Source organism: Aedes albopictus, chromosome 1 (assembly GCF_035046485.1).
Source record: "Aedes albopictus strain Foshan chromosome 1, AalbF5, whole genome shotgun sequence".
Lineage (NCBI taxonomy): Eukaryota > Metazoa > Arthropoda > Insecta > Diptera > Culicidae > Aedes > Aedes albopictus.
This window is the reverse complement of record NC_085136.1, coordinates 231,150,414-231,173,637: the sequence shown is the minus strand read 5'-3', so window position 1 is coordinate 231,173,637 and position 23,224 is coordinate 231,150,414. Positions and strand designations below refer to the sequence as shown.

The window sequence follows — 23,224 nt, the reverse complement described above, 5'->3', positions numbered from 1 at the left end:
CGTGCCTTTTTGTTTCAATTAAAAAGTACGAGTAATCGTACTTTCTTGTTAAACTTACTTCGGTAATGCAAAATACATACCTGATATGTGAATTTAGTTGCTTCTTGGTGGAATAAAAACGTTACTACATTTAGTTTATCGCTTAAATCACCTTAGCGCAGTTTTCGTTTTTTTCACTATGAATGCAGTGAACGAGCAGAAACCCGCTTCATGTAAACACACTTTAGTGTCAAAATGATACTTTTAAATGTTTCTAATGAGCGTTTTGACATGGTAACAATACATTAGTGTTGTATTGGTGAAATTGAAGGGAAATTGTCATATCATTCAATCATAATATGGAAATGATGAAAAAATATTCGAAGGCACACGGTGAATGGAGCCCCCACGGTGAATGGCGCCTTGACGGTACGGTGTAAGACTTTGGACGGACTACATATTGAACGTATAAATTTAAATTTAACATTTTTTTCTTGGTAAGGTACTTAATTTGTACCAATCACCAATTGGGTTTTTAAATTAAGAATAATATATTGATTTTTTGATTTTATTCGAAAGAGCACCTTTTTATAAGCCAGTATGATTTTTTTCAGATTTTTAAAACTTTATTTTGATACCTAAATTCAATTACAAAAAGATTTTTTGAAATCACCTTTTGACAGCTGGGCAACTGCTTGACAGCTCCGCCCAGTACGAAATGCGACGAGGGGTGATTCGACAAATCGCTCCCATACAAACTTTAAATCGATTTTTAAATAGGTTCCCGGGTACCAAAGTTCATGAAAATTTGGATTTCGGCTCAGTTTGGCATGTAGATTGTGAATATGGAATTATCTCAACACCACTAAAGAAGCCAATTGCAGCTGGTTTATGGAAAATTCCACGTGTATGGCAATTCAGTAACAAATTTTGAAAACGACGTATAATCAATGCTACACCATTGATTATACGTCGTTTTCAAAATTTGTTACTGAATTCAGGTTTTTTTCTTAACTCACGATGACCAGATCGGTTCAGTCGGATTTGTTTTAGATGGAAAAAATAAATCTGGATCAAATGAGATCAATATTGTCAAAATCGGAGAAAATTTATCGCAGATATAACCATTACATAGTTTACCTGCTTTATTTTATTGTCTGCTGTTTCATATTATGAAGTAAAAAATAAAGGCATTGCAATATCTAGAAATTTCATCAGACTCTTCCGTATTTTTTATTTTATTCATTGCTATAATTTGAGTTTTGGGTAAATATAGCATCATAGCTATTGATATGTTTATCTTTGTATTAATTTCCTTCTTTCAATATCCCAGTCCCGTTACGGTGCCAAATTCCTATCACTTTTCTACGATTCCCAATTCTTATAGGTTAAGTATAAATTTAGCTTCAAAAAGTGATACATCTGCAAATGAGTTTTTTTTTTATCTCAAAATTGAGTAAATTTAGTTGAATTTATATGTCATTTTAAAAGTACTGCTATTCTAACCTCTAATTATAACGTCAAAAAGTACCGAACAGACTACACTGAACGGCGGCTTGCGGTGGAAATTACTATTCTGAGGGTCAATTTAAATACACAACGCCACTAAATGTGTGCAGACTGATTTTCGTTTCAATTCAACAGAATTATGTTTTCAATTTTACCATGGACTCGATTTTCAATTAAAAAAAGTTTCTGTTGGCAACCGGATTCGAACCAAGAACCTTGACATCACCAGGCTCGCACGCTACCACTCGGCTATCGAACCGGATGATGTGAGAAGAAACAAAACGCACACAAGAAGCGTTGGTGGGTCGATGATCATGTTTTGCCATGGTAAATTTAAAAACATTGTTATGCTTGTCATTACTGCAAGTCGCCTTCCAGTGTATGTATTACGAAGTAATGAATGTTAGTGAGAGTGGAGATAGCAAATATGGTACCTACTAAATAATTCGAATCAATAAAAATGTCAACTATACAGACAATTCTGCTCAATTGGTGATTGCATTTGTCCATTATAACTTTTTCCTTTCGATCTATTATTATTCGATCATATATTGTTTGACATTATGTCATAAATATCTTTTTTCATTACTAAAAATAATCCTAAACAGAATAAAACTAAACAGCATCTGCAGAAGTAATCATATCGGCATATGATATAATTACCTTTTACCTTCGCTCACGTAGGTACGTGTATAATCGCCGTTCTCACAACGCGAACAAAACAAAAAATAAAATAAAAATCATCTCCGTCCGGAAAGAATCTTTGTCGCCGCCAAAATACACCTCATGACGAAGCTCAATCATAAATAGTCGACTACCTAGAACTTTTTCATCGTTCTCTTTACTCCTTGGAAATAGCCGACGACGGGCCATGCCACCACTGTTATTAGTGTTTCAGTGCGCATGTCTGCGAGCCGCGATAGCGCTGTTGGTAAGAGAGAGAGGTTCATTGTTTGATCTTGCATTCAAATCTCTGTCTCTTTTTGTCCTGCGACTGGCAAACATGAAATGGGGGAATGGGGAAACTGGCAATACGTAGAACGAGTAAAGCTTCTATCGTCCCTCACTGCAAGTGCTGTGATAGCCTCATTGGTAAAGGCGACTGAAAATGTCCGATAGCAGGATTGGAGGTTCAAATCCCGTCCATGTTTGTAAGTTTTAAAATGAAATCGAAATTTCTTTTATGTGACCTATTATTTCTAAAAATAGAATAACACACTTAAAATCATTACCCAAAAATGAGTAAAAAAAGTTAGTTTTTACCCTAATTTTGCTTTTGGAATGTTATCAATAACTCTTTAATATCAAAATTTGTTATTGAAATATTTCCCAAATTCACTGTTATTAAGTTGTTATTGCCACTAACAAAACATGTTATTAAATTGATTTTTCAGGAACAAATTTTTGTTTTGTGACTTGTTATTTTGCCGCTTATGACAGACAAGTTTATAACTCAATATGTTATGTTAATAACATGAAAATTACTAATTCCATTATGCAGATATTTTGCCAAAATAACGCATTTTGTAATGCTGTTGTTATTCTCTTCTGCTCGGGAGTGAGCTTTTCGCTCTTTGAAGGAAGCACGACACTAGACAAGGAGGAGCGGACCTGGTGTGATGGTTAGAACACTTGACTATCACGCCGAGGACCTGGGATCGAATCCCACTCCCGACAAACTCGCAAAATGTGAGTTCTTCCTTCGGAAGGGAAGTAAAGCGTGTGGGTCCCGAGATAGCCTAGGGCTAAAAATCTCGTTAATACAGATAAAAAAAAAACTAGACAAGGAACTAGCATGCCACGCCCAGTGGCATAGCCGAAAACTTTTCCTGACAGCTGCGGCGGGAATCGAACCCGCGCTCCTCAGCACGATGTGACTAAGGGCCGATTCCTTCACCCGGGCTTAAATTTTAAACCAGGCTTAGCGAAATTTTAAGCCGGGTTTAACTTTTTTTCGATTTCTTTACCTCGGCTCAACCACTAAACCCGGTTTAATAAAGCTACGGTTTACGTTAAGTGTGGCTTATTTTAAGCGGTGCTCTGAGGTGGCTTAGCAGCGCTAAGCCAGGCTTAAGCCGCAAATTGCAGAGTTTGGGTTTCTTCACCTGCTTCATGGATAAATTTTTGAATCAGCAAAACATATTTTTAATAAAGCATGTACACTTAGGAACGAAACAATTGTAGAAAGTTTGTATACGGATGGAGGCGATGATAAAGAAAATGATAATCTACAGCCGGAGCGGCGTCAATATAAAATATTCAACATCGGGTTTTGGGACAATCAAGTTTTTAAATTAGATTGAAAGTCTTCAAAAAGGCATCGTTTGATAGTTTTGGAGATTTGTCAAAACTTAGTTCAAAGTACGTTTAGCCCAACGAATATTCAACATTTTGGCTCATAATTCTAAATATAAAAAGTATTATTCGTGGTGTACTTCTAAACATGACTTATTTTGAATATGTACCTAATACGGTGACGTTGGATATTATCGGCAGGTTTGTTTTCTTCGTCGTGGGGGGGTTTTGTCGGTCAAAATGCCTGAAACATGGCCATATCATTCAGCTTACCTTGGAAGGATTTGAGGCCAACTTTGAGTTCAATAGGTTTCAAAAAACCTCCCGTGACGAAGAAAACAAACCTGCCGATAATACGGCAGTTCCCCTATCTAAAAAGGACGCAAGTGGATTTTAAATATCTTTTTGCAACTTAGCACCATGAAATTTGATTTATACTTGCCGTATCACAACAGACTAGTTTTTCATACTATACCAAACTATTGCAATATGATTCATAATGCAACTGATTTTGGTTGCATTATGAATCATAATAAAATTGTTTGATCCACAATCAGAGTTGTCACGGCAAGAACTTGCCAAATTGTCACGGTTATAGTACAGCTTGCTTGATCAAAATTTAGTATCCCAGCATGACCGTTCCCACCGAACCACAGCGAAGCAGGGTGGTACTGATGGAAATAATCATATTCTAGTGATTTATTTTTCATTGCAAAAATGTTTTGCAACTCGTTGTAAATTCGATTTTTACAATGAACATGTAGGGAAAGTGTACCAATTATGGCTATAGTACCAAATATTTGCCATAGTTGATTTTCACCTTTTAACGATGTAAATCACCAAGAAAAATTGTGTGAACAACAGATCACGTTCACAAAATATGGTTGCACTGATTTAAACTTCACATTTTGCTTAAATCATGATAGAAATAAATTATTTTCCCTAAAATTGCGGCTTCCTTGCACCCTTTTTCGCCATATTTTACAGGAAAAATATAGAAACGCAGCCAAAACTACTTTTAGTATTTATTACAACGTGCTAATGATAGAAACCCTGTACCAGTTATGGCTAATTTCATAAGGAATGCATGCAAATAGTGCGAAAAGGAACCGAAGTTAAAAAATGTAACCATAACTGGTACAGGGTTTCTATCATTAGCACGCTGTAATAAATACTAAAAGTAGTTTTGACTGCGTTTCTATATTTTTCCTGTAAAGTATGGAAACAAACTCTCTTTTAACATATTGATGACATTCGTTGGTCTTTTCGTTATTTTTGTACAAATAGTTTTCCTTAGATAGTGCCATAATTGGTACAGGCACCCTAATCCCATTTTTTCATGATGAATATTAATTGCCTTTTTCGAAGATATTCGATGACATTGAGTTTAGATAGGTCGAAATTACATTTATGCAATTCAGTATTATAATTTCTATTTTATACTACTCATTTAAGTATCATAATGACCTACTTTTCCATACTGAATCATTATGCATCTAAAATAAGTAGTATTATGAAAATAAATTGCATAATGTTCATAATGCATCTCATAATGCATCATTGCATAAAATGTTGTATGGAACTCGTTGCAGCTGGAAAATCAAATTTTTGCAACTCGTTACATAAATAACTATTCAGCACTGCAAACAACGTTCCGTTTTATATTTTAGTAAAAGGTAGCGTGCTTCGCATTTTTCTATTAAAATTCTAAATCTTTTGTGTGGGCCGTAACGCACGATCATGATTTCCTTTCCTTTAGAGCGTTACGTAATTTGTGAACGGCACCTAAACATGTTTAAAATACAGTATTAAAAACACCAACGATTGGAATAAAAGTGAAATAGGCTGTTTCTATAAGGGATTTCAGTTTCTAGTTGAACTTGAACTTTTAAACATATTCGAAAAATGGTCTGAACTCTGGAGCATTTCACGACCTACACATTTTCAAAAATTCACTATCGAAATGCAACTCTAACAGGGCGATAATGGAGATTATTTATTCGAAGGCGATTCTGGATATCAAAACATAAAATCAACATTGCAACGCCTTTTCTGCAATGTGGCGCTCCAATTTTGTACAATGAAAGACAAATTCGAACACCAAATGTTGTGGTATTAAATCGAACATCTTCGATACTAGCGTTGGGTAAAATATAAAAAGTCTAGGTAGTTTATCATTATTAATTTCCTTCTGCATCCGAAAAATTTACCGAGCGATTCCACTTTTCCTGCAAAAATTTCAGCGGATGTTTTGTTGTTGTTACTCCATACTGCATATAAGGTGCCGGCCAGAGTGGACGCGTCACGGGCATTTCAAAATATCGGCGGCTTAAAATGACGTTTCCATTGGAAAGTCACTGGAATGATATGGGAAATTTCGTTAAGCTTGGCTTAGCGTAAGCCATCGCCTTCATTTGCTAAGCCGGTGTGAAGAAATGCAAATATTTAAACCTGGCTTAATAGTTTGGCTTAACTTTAAGTGTGGTTTAAGATAAACCAGGCTTACGTCGTTAAGCCGGGTAGGTGAAGAAATCGGCCCTAAGAGCTTGGTGACCATAGCCACATGACCACAGAGCCGCACAAAGTTTTCATATTTGTTAAAAAAAAATAGGATTTAAAGTTATTAATAAATCAACCATCTGAAGGAAAGAAGGTCAATATTTCGGTCCCTTAAATGTTGAAAATATTGTGTGGACAAAGAGGGGAGTGAGTTAAGATTGCCACCGATTCATTCCTTTCTTGTTGTTATCATTTATTCTCACTTCTTACATCAGAAAAACAAAAAAAAAACACAAAACAAACCAGAAAAGATACCTTACGTTGATTATGGGCAGCGCCAGTTGAAATGAGCTGCGAAAATTATTGAAAAAAATACTCACAAAAAAATATGCAGATGTCTCTGTAAAAAGTAGATATATACAGACTTGCTTCGGCATTAGAGTCTTTTTATTTGCAATACATGTCCACATAGTGTCAGCAATAGGCATTTATCATTCCCATACGCTTTAAACCGCTTGTAGTTAGTATTAATATTCTGCAGAATTGAACCTAATACTCAACGCCTTTGAATTTGAGGGGACTGCGTTTCGTTTCACTTCAACGATTTAATGTTCTCAATTTTACCACGACATGGTATCTATTCACACTCAATTTTTTTTTTATCTGTATGGGGCACGTTCGGTGTAGTACTAGATTTGTAGTAATGAGCTGAATTTTAGTATGGTGAGAAGGTCAATTCTCCGTTTCTGCAATGAAATGGTGCAAAAAGCGTGGGTATTATGATTCCTTGCCTAATTTGATGCTGTTTGAGCAAAACTTTGGATAACTATGTTGTTTATGTTGCAAGAAATGGAGAAAACAACAACACTGTTGCCCAAAGTTTTGCTCAAACAGCATCAAATTAGGCAAGGAATCATAATACCCACGCTTTTTGCACCATTTTATTGCAGAAACGGAGAATTGACCTTCTCACCATACTAAAATTCAGCTCATTACTACAAATCTAGTACTTCACCGATCTGTCCTATTAACGAGATTTTTAGCCCTGGGCTAGTTCATCTCGGGAACCACGCTTTACTTCCCTTCCGAAGGAAGAACTCACATTTTTTTGTGTGAGTTTGTCGGGAGTGGGATTCGATCCCAGGTCCTCGGCGTGATAGTCAAGTGTTCTAACCATCCAATCAGATCCGCTCCACACACTCAAAATAAAGATTCTGCGGCCAATCAGTTTCGAACAAAGAACCTTTTGATTATCAAATTAGTTGGTAAAAGAGAAGACAAATCGCTGTTAAGAGGCACTTCTGGTGTGATGATCATGTTTTCTCATAGTAAATTTAAACACACTTTTGTGGTCTTCACTGCAACGCGGCTTTCAGTATAGGTATTATTATTTATAATACACTTTATTTATATTCAAGATATTACTTTTATAAATACAATATATACTTGATTAAATGTAATTGCCATTCAAAATTTATAAATTATCACATATTGATGTTCCTGATTTTAAACACAATTTATTAGTTTTTTTTAATTTTTTCTGCAAATAAAACTGGTGTTAAGGGCTTAAAACAATTTAAACTCTTCTTCTACGCTAGCAAGATGCAATTCGTCCCGGATGAGCTGCAGTGAAACCTTTGGTTTAATTCTTACCCTGTCCATCCCTCAAAATGTGACCTTCTAACCTCGAGCTGCCACGAGTACCGTGACTTCCTCCCATTACTAACAGATATGATTAAAAAGTTATTACCGTGTGGATATTGTATATTTTAAGTTCGCTCCGTAAAGCGTTATTCGCGATTGAGCCCCAAATCAATGAACTAGATAAAAATAAACTCTTCTTCCTTTTAAATATTCTTACGCACATAGGTAATGTGCTTTCCCTTCATTTACTTTTTTGTTTATTTACATTCACGATTTTCTTAACGTATTTGAACTTGAGAAGCTAAACACATTATTGAAATATTTTCATAAAAATGTACATTTTTTATGTCTAAAAAACTAAAAAATGGGCTCTACGTTTTTTTTTTCAAATTTTTCCCAGACATGCAGGATAGTCATAGAAAACGAATGGTGGGCACCGATTGGAAGGAGATTTTTTTTTTATAATAACGGTCTGGGGAGCACCGTGGATCAAGGGGAATGACATATCCTTTTCTAACCGGAATATCCGCATCTATCCGTTTCTAACCGTCGCTAACCGCGTCTAACTTTTGCTCACTTAGCAGCTCGCTAGCAACGGTTAGCGACGGTTAGAAACGGATAGATGCGGATATTCCGGTTAGAAAAGGATATGTCATTCCCCTTGCCGTGGATTCTGTTCACATACATAGCAGACGTGAGTTTGAGTGAAATGCGAATGAGATAAAAATAAACTAAAATGTACATGAAGAATCTACCCACTGTATACAAAACAAACCGGCTATGAATGATCCACAAATTGTGAACCAGTGCTAGTTTTCTCGCAATGAAACTGAAGCAAAACAAAGAGAAGAACCGTAAAAGTTGGAACAGCCCATTCGTTGTCATCTGAGTGAGTCCCATTGAAAATTCTGTGTTGAAATCCAGATTGAAATGATTGTTTGATGGCGTTGTCATCAAAATGAATAATCCGGCTTTGCTCGGGGACTGGGACGCGAAGAAAACGCGAAGTTCCATATATCTAGCCGAATGGGTAAACGTGTCGGTATTCCACAGAACCATGCTGAAGAATGAAATTAATAGCAAAGAAGCCATTCAATTATGTAGAAGCAGTAGCTGTGGTAATGAAAACATAAAAACATTAAGCTGAAGATAGGTAGGTTAAATTCAATTCCATAAATTGAATTTTATTTTCGTTTCATACCTTTTCCACATGGCATTTGCTAGATATATTAGTTTCATAGCTTTCAATATAAATTGTGATTCCTCATGTTTTGGTCAGTCAACAAACAATTCAACATAAATTAAAGCTAAATCGTGTGCTCTCACTATTTTTCGCCGGCACTTCGAGAAAACGTTAACCTTTTCTCAGGTTAACCCTTAACCCCAGGTTGAAATCACAGGTTGACATATTTGGTTGAGCCTATACCTATCAAATTGCGGAGCCGTGATTTCAAATCTCAATCAGTAGAAATATGGTTGCATTACGCATTACGCCGTGTAAACGTTTGTTGTCCGAATAAGGAAAAGAATTAACACCCCTGTTCGTATTCTACCGAGCAAATGCTTGGATGAGCTGTTCGCCTAGAAGTGAATCGACGCAAACACGGCACATCGGACTTCCGGAACATTGGCGGCTTTCTGCTTTCTGTTCTGCTTTCTGGCTTTCATACAGTTGCAACACAAACAGTTGAGAGAAGTTGTTAAATATTTTTATGTAAACGAATGTTTCACGGTCCGCTATCTTGATTTTCAAAATAGTGTTCGATATCGATTTTAGACTTCTATTCATCAAGCCCGATCGATAGATACCTATATTGCATGGTATTATAGCTCAAACTACCATTCCATGGCCGCCATCTTGGGTTATGATCCGCCATCTTGGATACCAAAATTTTTGTTTGAATGAGTGTAATCAGTTTCGTACCTTTTAATTTCACCCTATTTTGTTTATCCTTTGACAGATACGCGTATTTCGGCTACCACCTGTAATCTTCCTCGGTTTCAATTATCCACTCTGGAACTGAAACTATTTACACTCATTCGAAGAGGGTATTCTGCTTAGAGGGTTCGAAAAGACGGTACAAGATCTATTTTTGACTTCTACTCATCAAGTTCGACCGATAGCTAGGGCGAGGGTGCGACTACATTCACGCTGTGGAAAGTTCCCTTCACAGCTCGCTCACGACTTTGGTATACGTTTGCGACCCCAATATTATTCGGCAAACTTTCAGAAAAAACTACAAGGTTAAATTCATCCATACATTGTTTTTCGATAGCATGCTTCTGAACTGAAATAATAACAAATGAATGTAAATCTTTGCAAATAAATGGTCGCACCCTTGGCTAGGGGTTATGGGGGTAAAGTGGACGCTGGACAACCTAAGCATTTTGATCGTTTCCAGTGGAAATGCGGCAAAACACATCTGATTTTCCGAGTAACATGGAAGGTAATGATATACTCTAGAAATCTTGTGAGGGATTGCATTTGAAAAAATATTGTTTTCTTTGATTATTTTCTTCGCTGAAACATGCATCAAAATCTTGGGGCAAGACACTGTGCTGGAGAGTACATTTTCCTTCACATAGTTGCTCAGAATTTCTCCGGTTTGCTCCCGTTTTGACTTATGTGTTGCCTGATTTATCGCAAAATCAAAACAATATTGCCCGATATCTCGTCTTTCTTGCAGTTTTAGGGGTGCTTTTCAACAAATTTCGTCGATCATTAGTGAAATGTGTTACTCAGAATTTCTCAGAGTTATTGTGTTTCCAGTTCAAAACCGAATTAGCGACATTTTTTCTTTTACTTCCGCTGCTTTTGCCTTGCGTTATACACTATGTCGGAAGTGGGGCGCTGTATAGAATACCAGGTGTAGAATACAGCGCCCCACTTCCGACATTGTGTTTAACGCAAGGCAAAAGCAGCGCAAGTAAAAGAAAAAATGTCGCTTATTCGGTTTTGAACTGGAAACATAATACTCTCGTTTGCACAGTGTCTTGCCCCTAGATTCCAGGCAATTCCCCGACGAATAATCTCGCGATTGCACTTCCGATACTTTCCCGGCTTTTTACGCGAAAGAAAATCGAAAATAAACTTTCACTTCTGACACCATAAAACAAGCTGCTTTTAGTGGTGGAATATATTACCCGTTGCAAGAAAATAGAGAGCGAAAAAGATGCAAAATCGCTAATAGACCTCCGCTGGTATACCATATATGTTTAATCGTACACACCAAATTTTTTGAAACGCTTCCAGCACAAAAAAAAATCAGCAAAATAAATTGCTGAATTTCAGCAATTCTTTTGCTGAATGTCAGCACAACGTTGCTGATCAACTGTCAAAATTGCTGGATGGTTCAGCAAGTTAAAAAATAATTGCGGATATTCAGTAAATTCGTATTGCTGAATGAAATCAGCACAAAAAAAATCAGCAAAGTTTGCTGAATACCAGTAAACAAAATTTGGTGTGTATGGTGTCTTCTACACGGTTGTTTGCAAATACCCATCAATGGGTAAAAAAACACCCATTTTCAAATAAAACCTGTTTCTGTCACAAAAGGGGTAAATTTAAAAAACAATAATGAGTAAAAAAATACCCATTTATAGCTTCCCTATTCACTTTAAAAATGGGTGTTTTTTTTACCCGTTAATGGGTGAAAAAATAGTTATAGTAAATAAGCAAGTCAAAAAATCTAACCAGGAAAAATAGTAAAGTGCAAAGCGTTCCTGAAACGAATTCTCGTACGAATTTCAACGATCAAAATTCATTATCGGTAAGTTAATTGATTCTGGATTAACACAATTAACAACTTCTCAACCGATTATTGCGTTTTTTCAGACGCATTTCACATGAGAACCACTGTCGTTATCCCAGCTGCAAAAACGAGGAAACAGATCGCGGCAAGCATTTCTGGAACCGTCTGGAACGGCTCTCGGTAAATATTGTCAATCTGAGGACACACGCTGGACACCAAGAAAGAGGGAGTCACATCTTTGCCGCCGGATGTTACCCGTTCCATCCGGCACGAACTTCAAGGCAAAAATTTGAATGACTAGAGCAAGGACTAGAAAACACCATGGACGGAAAGCAATGAGAATTATGATAAATGTCTTGTTATTGTAAATAATTTGATAAAAACGAATAAAAAATTTGTAGTTTTGATTATTATTTCTGAACAATACATTATTATTATGTAAACAATAAGATTTTTTATATTTTCCTGATCCCATTCTGAAAAATGGGTAAATTTTTACTCATTTTGCGGTGAAAATTGTTTCCCTATAATGGGTAAAAATATACCCACTTTTGGCAGAAACTGTCTTTACCCGTTAATGGGTAAATCGCCTTTACCCATTAAATGGGGAGAGGCACTTCTACAGAAAATGGGTGTTTTTTCACCCATTAATGGGTTTTCGCAAACGACCGTGTATAGACTTGTATACAATAAGTGCGCGAATTGGCCAAGGAATACTGCGCCGAAAACACCAAAATGATTTTTTTTACAGGCGGAGATGTATGGGCGCTTACGCGTAGAGTGACTGGAAGGGAGAGTGGCGTCTTGTTCCGATTTTGACAGGTCTCCTGCTCGTTTGGAACGCGCGTTTGTACAAGGAGAAATCAAACTACCTATTTTTTGGGTCGATTTTACTCCAAGCTGAGTATATCGAATAAACTAGTTATTGTCTATCCGGTTGGAATCAAGACCGACATTCAATCAAAAATTGCAATTTTCTTGGTCCACAAGTGTCGCAACTGTTTCGCATCTAGTGCGCTGTGTTGCTGACAACAACGGGAAGGATGCGCACTACATTTAACATGATTAAAAAACGTCGCGAGTTGGGTCGCGTCGCGACTTGATTGTGCGAAGTCCGGTTTGGTGGCGGCCCGACAATACCCAAAATTAGGTTGTTTTCCCTCTTTCCCCCACCGATGTTGTCAAAAACAAACAGAGATGCGTCTACCCAATGGGGGTCCTTGAGCCCAATAAGCCAATTTTGAGTAAATGGAGGCATACTCAAATTTGGGTTGAATGAGGGGAGGTCTTGGGTTGAATTTACCTACTCTTAAGTATATTTTTTTGCTGGAGGTAAAGGCAATTTACCTAGTGTGAGTTTAATCGATTTACTCAAATTTGGCTTATTGGGCGGAACTATAGGATTGCGTCAAAAGAACTCAATTTTGGGTAGTTTGGCGGTTCCGTGTATGGATTTGACAGCAATTTGACACATGATCTTTGTTCCAATTTTGACATTGACGCCACTCTAAGTTAAAGCGAAGACCACATTATCAAGAAGACTTGCAGCACTGCTGAAAATCAAGAGTCTCCGCTAGCAGCGCCACCCCGGATTAAGGTGGCACTATTCATGATAGTGTGTGTAAATTTTCATACTCACACCAATACACTCTTACACTTTTACACAAAGGTACCACTTTAGCTCACCAGGCGGTGGTGCCGTCGGTGACGCTTGCCGTTAGTATAGAAAAATAACTGAGTTGCATGTCTTCTTGATATAGTAGTCTTCGGTTAAAGGCACTCTACTTACGCGTACAAATTTTCGCGCAACGCATTATAAGTGCTGCAGTTTTTATTGCGTCGAATTCAAGATACATAGATAATCAAAATTGACCAAGTTTACTCTAAAACATACTCATCATAACAAATATGTTTACAGATATAGAAACGATTGTATAGTCTAATAAATTGTATATTCTCAAACAGTATGAACTTTAGCTTTACAATTTTATCAGTGTAATTACCAGCGTACCGGCACCGATTCGCGCTCGGATTCGCGATTCCGTCCAGAGCAGCCTGCTATGGCAGCATCCGATCGATGAACCTCATTTTTCCGAAGACCTCCTTTCTCAGATTTTGTTGTTTTCGAGACCTGATGTGCCAATGAAAAACATGTTAAATATTTTGATTTCCTTCATGTTTACCAACATACTTCTTGCCATCATCAGTTATCATAGAACCTATGCGAAAAACAACACATTTAGTTACTGAAATAAGGAAAACTAAACGTTTTGAACAATTGTCATTTTATTGCTAAGTCTCAACCAAGTCTCAACCGTTAGACAATAGACTAATTTCAAGACCTAGATGTACCAAAGAAAACCGTCAAATTTTGTTTGTCCAGTTCGGTACCCAATAACTATTCATAACCGTGTATTTTTTTCCGTGTAAATTGCCTTTTGTGTAAATTATTTTTAGCGTGTTACACCGATCTGACAGCTCTGACAGTAAAGGACTTAACATAAATTACGTAAGTGGGTACCGAGGATTGTCCACAATCTGCGAACATGACTGCGGAAAAAATCGCGACCATGACACCGCTGGTTAGACTGAGTAAAACTATTTCGAGAAAACTCAAAAGTGAGTGAAGCGTAATTTTATTCCATAGCGAGTTGAAACCAACTATCTTTCATAAAATAAAGTTACTCTCTTTTTGACAGCTAGTTTGAAAGTACAAAAGTGAGTCGAAAACGACTCACTTTTGAGTAGTTTTCAACGAGCGTGCATGCAAGCGTTTGTATAATTACACGCTCAGTGTAAGCGTTTGTTTTTAGGTAATAAATCTCAGGTAATTAAATAACGTGTAAATCGACGAAATTTTCGGTAAACTTATTTTATAGTTTAGCCATCTGTCAGATCCTCGACGGTCAGTGTCAGTAGTCAAACTGTTGTTATTCTGTTGTGTTCTGTGCAGTGAAAATTCCGTTTAATTTGTTCAAGCATTTTAAAAATGACCGACGACGAATCAACGTTTAAAAAGCCTTCGATTGATTTGAAGTTGCTGAGTAAGAGCCGTAAAACAGATCTTCCAATTACTGCAAACGTTCCGGAACCGTCGGCGTCGGATGAACCGCCGCCTCAACAGAAGGAGCAGCTTCTCGCAGTTGATGCAAATGAAATTCCTCCCATTCCCTACAAAGAACCAGTTTGGTCACAAAAGTGCGAAGCTTCATTAAAGTACAACTTCGAAGTGCTCAAGAATGGTGTGATCATAGAAAATGTGAATCAGCTGGAAAATAAACCGTATTGGTTGTTCGGTCGGCTTCCGAATTGTGATATTAATATGGCACATCCTACCATATCTCGATATCACGCAATTTTACAGTACAGGGGACCTGTTGGAGATACCAATGAAGACGACTCCGATGAAATCGAGGAAACTAAATCGCTACATTATACCGTCGAACCAGGATGGTATCTTTATGATCTCAACAGTACCCATGGCACATTTTTGAACAAACAACGATTGAAGCCTAAAACATACGTGAGAGTCAAGGTAGGATACATGATCAAACTCGGCTCTAGCTCACGCGTATATATCCTGCAAGGTCCTCCTGAAGATGAGGAAGCGCCGTCTGCGATGACTATTACGGAAATGAAAGAGATGCGCCAAAAACAGGAAAAGCTCCGAGAGGAAATGGCCGAAATTGAAAGACAGGAGAAGGAGCGCATTGAAAAGTTAAAGGAATCGGAGGGAATCAATTGGGGTATGGCGGAAGATGCAGATGAGGAAACTGATCTCGCGCACAATCCCTTTGCCGTTACCAACAACGAGGAACTGTTTTTGGATGACCCGAAGAAAACATTGCGTGGATATTTTGAAAGGGAAGGCCACGACTTGGACTACAAGTTGGACGAGCTATCAGTCGGCAATTATGTCTGCAGGGTGGAACTTCCTGTCGATGACGATTTTGGTCGACCAGTTGTGGCGGAAGTGACCCACAAGGGTAAGAAGAAACAAGCTGTGGTACAATGTGCACTAGAAGCATGTCGCATACTGGATCGGTACGGATTGCTCCGGCAGGCAACACACGGTGAGTTTTGTTATTAATTATCCCAAATACAACATCTAAAATGTATATTGTACATTTAAAAAAAATTTCATATTCTGGCAGGTATTTGCCTCTCTGTAAAACCATTTTGTGAAATTGTTATTTTACAAAAACGTAATGAACCCCCATCCAATACGTGTGGTTAGGGTAGAACAAGGCAAAATGAGCATCGCTCAGCTATGCATAAGTATATGATAAACTTTGTTCGAATTAGTTTCACAATCCGTTAAAATAACATTCATTCAATTAGTATACTTTTTAAAAGATTCTTTATAACAAGTTAATTGAAAAATATCGTTAAATCAAAGTCTTCAGCATCGTTTTTTTGCGCTTCATTATACCTAAGAACCCGACCAAATGTGGAAAAGAGTAAATATTTTGCAAGGACGACTGCAAAGACCCAAGCTTTTCATTAAAACTGATGGGAACTTTTCTGATGAACCATCCGTTGTTTCCGAGCTTTTCGCCGAACATTACGAAATGGTTTTACGTCAAGATTCGTTGTTCACGGAATCAATTCAATCAAATGTTCCTGTTCAAGCTACTGAACGGCTAGAAAATGTTAGCTACAACCAAGACCTTCTCTACAAAGAATGGATTAAATGCTTTGGCTGTTTTCCTACTCTCCGCATCGACCAATGAGGCGCTAGCTTCTATGCGCGAAAAATCGCTAAAAGTAAATCGCAAAAATATTGTATGGCGAATAGCATCTAAAGGCGTATTTCTCGAAGTGGAACACATTATTCGAAAAAATATTTTGTAGCGGTTGTGCACAATGATGACCGGTTTGGTGCCTCTCTCTCTCTTCTTGGCGTAACGTCCTCACTGGGACAAAGCCTGCTTCTCAGCTTAGTGTTCTATGAGCACTTCCACAGTTATTAACTGAGAGCTTCCTCTGTCAATGACCATTTTGCATGCGTATATCGTGTGACAGGCACAAAGATACTCTATTCCCAAGGAAATCAAGAAAATTTCTTTTACGAAAAGATCCTGGACCGACCGGGAATCGAACCCGTCACCCTCAGCATGGTCATGCTGAATACCCGTGCGTTTACCGCCTCGGCTATATGGGCCGGTTTGGTGCCTACCAAATATTTTTTCGATAAAAGCTTTTCATTTCGAGAAATTCGAGTTTAGATGCTTTTCGCCATACAAAATAAAATGTTTTTACTCCTGCTGACCAGCATTGAACGCACTCCCTGCCGGTAATCCATTGGATTGGGCTCTTAAGAAATGCACTAGCAAAGGCATAGGCTCAGATGGTATAGGATACCCTTTGTTGAAAAACCTGCCGGTAATTGGTAAGTTGGCACTATTGCGTACTGACAATAACGTCTGGCATTCAGGGATGATTCCAGATAACTGGAAAGAAGCAATCATAGTCCCCATACCTAAGTGTGCGGTATTAATACCCCTCGGTCAGAGGTAATGGTTGTTTGCTATAAAACCCGAACACCATTCGGGCGACTGCACAAGAGCTTGAGGCAATCGGGTCCCGAACTCAACACAGCAACGAGAGCTCGCGGCAGACGCGACTCGGCCTCTTCCCATTTGGACCATCGACGCGAGCGGACGCATCAGCAGGTAACATACCAGCGGCTTCACAGCCGCACCAAAACGGCTGGTCAAATGGCGGATTGTCCATTGGCGAACCTGCCAGTTTAACCTGAGATATTTTCCGACAAAAATGGCAAAATGCAATTGTTTTAAGAGTTCCAAAGTAAGTAGTTTCGGTTTGTGGCAATTATGCCGCAAGGTGTTCTAGAAGAATACCGGAAATCGGTTGAAAATTTCGTGTACTTGAACGTAACGAAACCACGTGTAATGCGCTTGAGCTGGTTTGCAGTTGAGTTTTTCTGCAAGGTGTTCTCGAAGAATACCGGAATTGAATGATTTTTTTTTCTTTCGGGTTCGGAATCCCGTTTGATGCGATTGTGCTGGGTTGCAGATAGTTTACTGCAAGGTGTTCTCGAAGAATACCGGAACATATTGTTGCTAGGAGCGATTCCTTGAGCATGGAAATATGGCTGGTTTTGCAGCGGAGGATGTTGAAAGGTGTTCTAGAAGAATACCGGACTGCGTTTTTTGTAGGTTAGTGTGCTGCAAGGTGTTCTAGAAGAACACCGGATCGAATCGTTTGGAACGATTTTGCATGGCGTCGGTTTGTGGCTGGTAGTGCCACAAGGTGTACTGGAAGTACACCGGAACTTTGATCTGAGACACGTGCTTCCATAGATTCATAGGTAAACATGTTAGAAAAATGAAATTCGAAATTTCATTAAGTTTGATTTCATATTGATATGATGGATACCAGGAAAACACCGAAATGTTGCTTGATGCACGATTTATTTGCTTATGCAAATATCCCAGGAAAGGACCGTGAATGTATAGGCTGAACAACAGAAAGAAGAATCATTGAAGTACTAGTGCTAGTATTTTTTTTGTGCACGGCGAAATTGTATCCTGAGATAGATTGACGTATTTCGTGAACAAGAACAGCTGGTGAAAAAGGCCCTTGAATTCGTTTATATGACTTTGGAACTACCTTGGAACAACCTAATTGCAAAATTTGTCCGAAAATAGTCGGTGATTTTTCATTTGAAAATCTTGATTGAGTGAACTAACCGGTCACGTTTTCTCATTTTTTTTCCATAGAATACAACATGTATAGCGGTGGAAGATATGTTCTGGCTCCGAATGCCGAGGATGGCTCGGATATTAGTGAGGCGAGTGAATATCAAAGCGACAGTAACTCCGTTTGTTCTGACGACCTAGAAGTGGGGGCTCATGAGACCGTCGAAACCGAGGAACGAGCTGTGTCTGAAGAAATGACCCATTTGGAGAAAACGGTCGTAGAAAACCATCCGTGCGAAGCAAATCCGATGATAAACCAAACCGCGAGTCACACCGGATACACCGAGAAGCATGATGTTGGATCATCTGTGTACCCTGAACCCTCGGACAAGGGAAGTAACATCCGTTGGGATCTTATTCCAAAATTTCCGAAGGACATTCCGTCGAGCAAGCTGTGGGAGAACTGGCAAGCATTCATCGGGAATTTCGAAACAGCTGCATCTCTATCAACGTTTGGCAGTTCAGTCGACCGTGCAAAGTTGCTCTACTTGTCGCTCGGGAAAGATTTGCAGGATATTATCAGCGCTGCAAATCTGCAACCGGATTACCGTGATCCAAGATGTTATGCGACTCTCGTTTCGAAAGTAAACAACTATTTCAAGTCGATGACTGACACGGCTGCGGAACACGAGGCATTCCAGGCCATGCGTCAAGCGAAGGGAGAAACTATAATCACTTTCCACGCACGGCTGACACAGAAAGTTCGTTTGTGTGGCTACAGCCCTGGGGACCAAACTCGTTTTGTGCTTGCCCAGCTCCTGAAGGGCATGCGGAACCGGGAGTTAGCGACAGCTGGAAGGACCTACGGACATGATGCAGACTACATCCTGAAAGCAGCTTCACGAGTCGAAGCGTTCGAAGTTGACGAACAGGCTGCGGAACAAAGCCCACAGAACATTCTAGCTATCACCAGAAAACGAGATCATAGCCGTGAGAGGGAACCATTTCGGAAGATGCGGAAAGTCGAAGAAGGCAGGGGATTCGAAAGGACGAAAACGAGAGGACCATTCCAAGATTATCGTCAGGGACAGCGGTCGCGCTGCTGGAGGTGTGGTTACCTGTCCCACAAACGGGATACCTGCCCAGCATTGGATAAAGCATGCAACACTTGTGGACGAATTGGCCATTTCAGCGTGACTTGTCGCAAGAAACCCAAAACTGGGATCAACAGTGTCGACGAAAAACCACGTAACGGTCCCCTACCTGGATGGGGCAAAGGATCAAACGATGAACAGGTATAAGTCAAATGCATAACTCGATGTGTGGATTAAATAAAGACAACATACTATAGAAATAGAATTGCAAACTCTAGAGTCATTTCACCACCTTTTGATTTAGTTGATGAACACCAATTTACTTGGGTAAAATTGTTCCCCTTACTTGGTTCTTTTTCGTTTTTCTTCTTGTTTTAGCAAATTAACACAGTTGTGTCTTTGGGTGATGCAATCATTCGTTGCCGTCTTGGTTCGTCCAGGCCATACAATTTCCTCGTTGATTCAGGTGCCGATGTCAATATAGTGGGCGGAAAGGATTGGATATGTTTGGAAAAGGAGTTACGATGCGGAATGGCTAAATTAGAGCCAGTTGCCGTAGTAAGGGAGCTGCGAGCATATGCGGTAGACGCTCCTATGCAAATACGGTGTGCCTTTAAAGCGGAGGTAGAAGTCGTAGATGCGGAAAAACCGAGAGTGACCGCAGAATTTCTTGTAGTAGATGAAGGTCGACGGTCGTTGCTCGGGCGACGCACGGCATGTGAGTTGAAGCTGTTGAAGGTGGGACTCTCGGTGAACAGTTGCGAGCAGTATACTACCACAGGAATCTTTCCAAAAATGCCAGGAGTGAGGGTCAAGTTCAGTGTGGACTCGTCAATACCACCTGAAAGGAACGCATACTACAATGTCCCTGCGGCGTTCAGGGAAGCAGCCAGGAAGCGCCTCGAGGACATGGAAGCTTGCGGCATTATCGAGCGCGTCACTAGAGCACCACAGTGGATAAGTGGCATGTCAGCGGTGCCTAAAGGCAAGAACGACTTTCGACTAGTGGTCAACATGCGGGCCCCAAACAAGGCGATAAAAAGGGAGTATTTCCGTATGCCACTAGTAGATGAGATGAAGGTGAAACTTCACGGTGCCAAGTTCTTTACAAAGTTGGACCTTAGTAACGCCTACTACCACCTTGAGCTTTCTAAAGATTCACGCGACCTCACGACATTCTTGTCAGAAAACGGAATGTACCGTTTCACGCGCCTGATGTTCGGCGTAAACTGCGCTCCCGAAATTTTTCAACGGGAGATGAGCCGGCTTCTGGAGGGAGTGGACAATCTAATAGTGTACATCGACGATGTCCTGATATTCGCGGAAACGTTGGATAAACTTAGGGAAACGACCAACCTAGTCTTGAGAATACTTCGTGCAAACAACTTAACCCTCAACGTACAGAAGTGTGAATTTGACAAAAGTTTCATTGTATTCCTGGGCCATGGACTGGATGAGAATGGATTCCATGTGGATGAAACGAAAGTAAAAGCAATCCGACAGTTTCGACCCCCAGCTAATGTCTCCGAGCTGAAAAGTTTTCTTGGGCTGGCATCTTATGTCAGTCCTTACATCAAGGACTTTGCAGATATTTCGAGCATCCTGTGGGCCGCCACCACCAATAAAAGTTGGGAATGGGGACCGAAACAACTTGCTTCATTCGAAACAATTAAGGAACAAATCACACGATGTACTACGACGCTGGGATATTTTGCCGAAAACGAGAGAACGATCTTATATACAGATGCATCGCCGAACGCTCTAGGAGCGGTACTAGTACAGGAAGGTTTGTCCAAGTCTCCTCGTATTATAAGTTTTGCGTCGAAGGCACTCACGGATACCGAGAAAAGGTACGCACAGAACCAGCGTGAAGCTCTGGCCACAGTGTGGGCTGTGGAACATTTTTCGTTCTTCCTTCTAGGCCGACATTTCACGTTGAGAACCGACGCACAAGGCGTCACTTTCATTTTGAATCGTTCGAGAGAGAACTCCAAGAGAGCCCTAACACGAGCGGATGGGTGGGCCCTTCGTCTGAGTCCTTATAGCTACGACGTGGAATATATCCGAGGTAGAGACAACATTGCCGATCCATCCTCGCGGTTGTACACCGGCAACGATGACGCGTTTGATGAGCAACACAGCCCCTGGGAAATTGCAACCTTGGAAGCAAATTCTGTAGGATTCTTGACGGAAGAAGAGTTGCGAGAAGAAACCGCAATCGACGAAACTCTTCAGAAGGTGATCGATTCACTAGAAACCCGCATCTGGCCAAAAGAACTTAGCCGATTCGAAAGTGTAGCAGGTGAGCTTTCACTCAACGATGGAATTTTGGTAAAGAATGGTTGCGCTGTAGTTCCCACAAAACTGCGGGAGAAAACTCTGAGCCTAGCTCACGATGGACATCCGATGACTGCAAAGCTCAAAAGTATCTTGCGTGAGCGTGTGTGGTGGCCCGGACTATCTACGGATGCCGAGGAGTGGGTGAAAACCTGCCAGACCTGCGCGACGAATGGACGACCCGAAAAGCCAACCCCCATGAAAAGGATCCTCGCTCCTCAAACGGTTTGGGAAAGTATTGCAGTGGATTTCAATGGCCCATACGCGAGATACGGAGGCGTTTCAATTTTGCTGATTGTTGACTACCGGTCCAGGTATGTTTTACTTCATTTATGTTTCGTGAATTTTCCAGTTTTTTTTTTCTTTCCGTTCTGTTCTTGCTAATAGGTATTTGATTGCCCGGCCGGTTAAATCCACAAGTTTTGAACAGACAAAACATGTCCTTGAAGAAGTATTTGCTCGTGAAGGTTTTCCGAAAAATATTCGGTCCGACAACGGACCACCATTCAATGGTGAAGAGTACCGAGCGTACTGCGCCGATCGTGGCATTGAGGCCGTGTTTTCAACCCCCCTGTTTCCACAACAGAACGGGCTTGTTGAAAACTACATGAAGCTTGTCAATAAGGCAATGGCTTCTGCAGTTGGCAACGGGTCCTGTTTCAAGGAAGAGCTACAAGCTGCTGTCAATGCCCACAATGCGTCAGCTCACTCGGTTACTGGCCTTCCGCCTGAGGAAATAATGATGGGCCGTAAAATAAAACGTAGACTCCCTTTGCTGCACCATGAAACAGTAAAATATGACGAGGACCTATTCGAGCGCAGAGATAAGGAGCAGAAGATGAAGGCTAAGATCCGTGAGGATACTAGAAGAGGAGCGCGAGCATGCCGTTTGAATCCGGGGGACACGGTCATCATCGAGCGGTTGAACCGCGCCAAAGGGGACAGCAGGTTTGACACTCAAAAATACACCATCATCAAGAACGACAACGGAAGCCTCACTCTGCAAAACGATCACGGCCAGATTGTTAAACGGCATGTGACCCAGACTCGGAAGGTTGGACCTTGGCGCACATCCAATGACAATTCCAATGATGCACCTCAACTTAGCTCAAGCACCAAACAAAATCCTGAATCGAGCATTTCCGAACGACCACGCAGAATAAGAACGATGCCCTCCTACATGAAGGATTACGTGCAGGCAATAGAAAACTAACGGGAAACATCTAGAAAATAGCTAGGCCGTAAACATCACTTGAATTTCTTTTCTTCCACTATTGCTGTTTTATAATATTGGTGAACATTTCCTAAAAAAATAAACAAAAATGTAACGATAGATTGACTCTTATTTTACCTATATATAAACTGCATTGTCGGGGATAAAAGGATGGGTAATGGATATAAACACTCTTGTTTATGCGTTTTTTTATCACTGGTTGTTTACAAACCTTCA

The 23,224-nt window shown here is 39.9% G+C and overlaps 1 protein-coding gene across 1 annotated transcript; it reads left to right on the top strand.

Annotated features, from left to right (window-relative positions):
- The first annotated feature begins 14,379 nt into the window (after positions 1-14,379).
- On the top strand, positions 14,380-23,107 carry LOC134285516 (uncharacterized). Its single transcript, XM_062846400.1, has 4 exons — positions 14,380-15,751; positions 18,425-19,638; positions 19,816-22,088; positions 22,162-23,107. The coding sequence occupies exons 1-4, from the start codon at positions 14,668-14,670 to the stop codon at positions 22,985-22,987; spliced, it is 5,397 nt and encodes a 1,798-aa protein (XP_062702384.1). The 5' UTR covers positions 14,380-14,667; the 3' UTR covers positions 22,988-23,107.
- Positions 23,108-23,224: the final 117 nt, after the last annotated feature.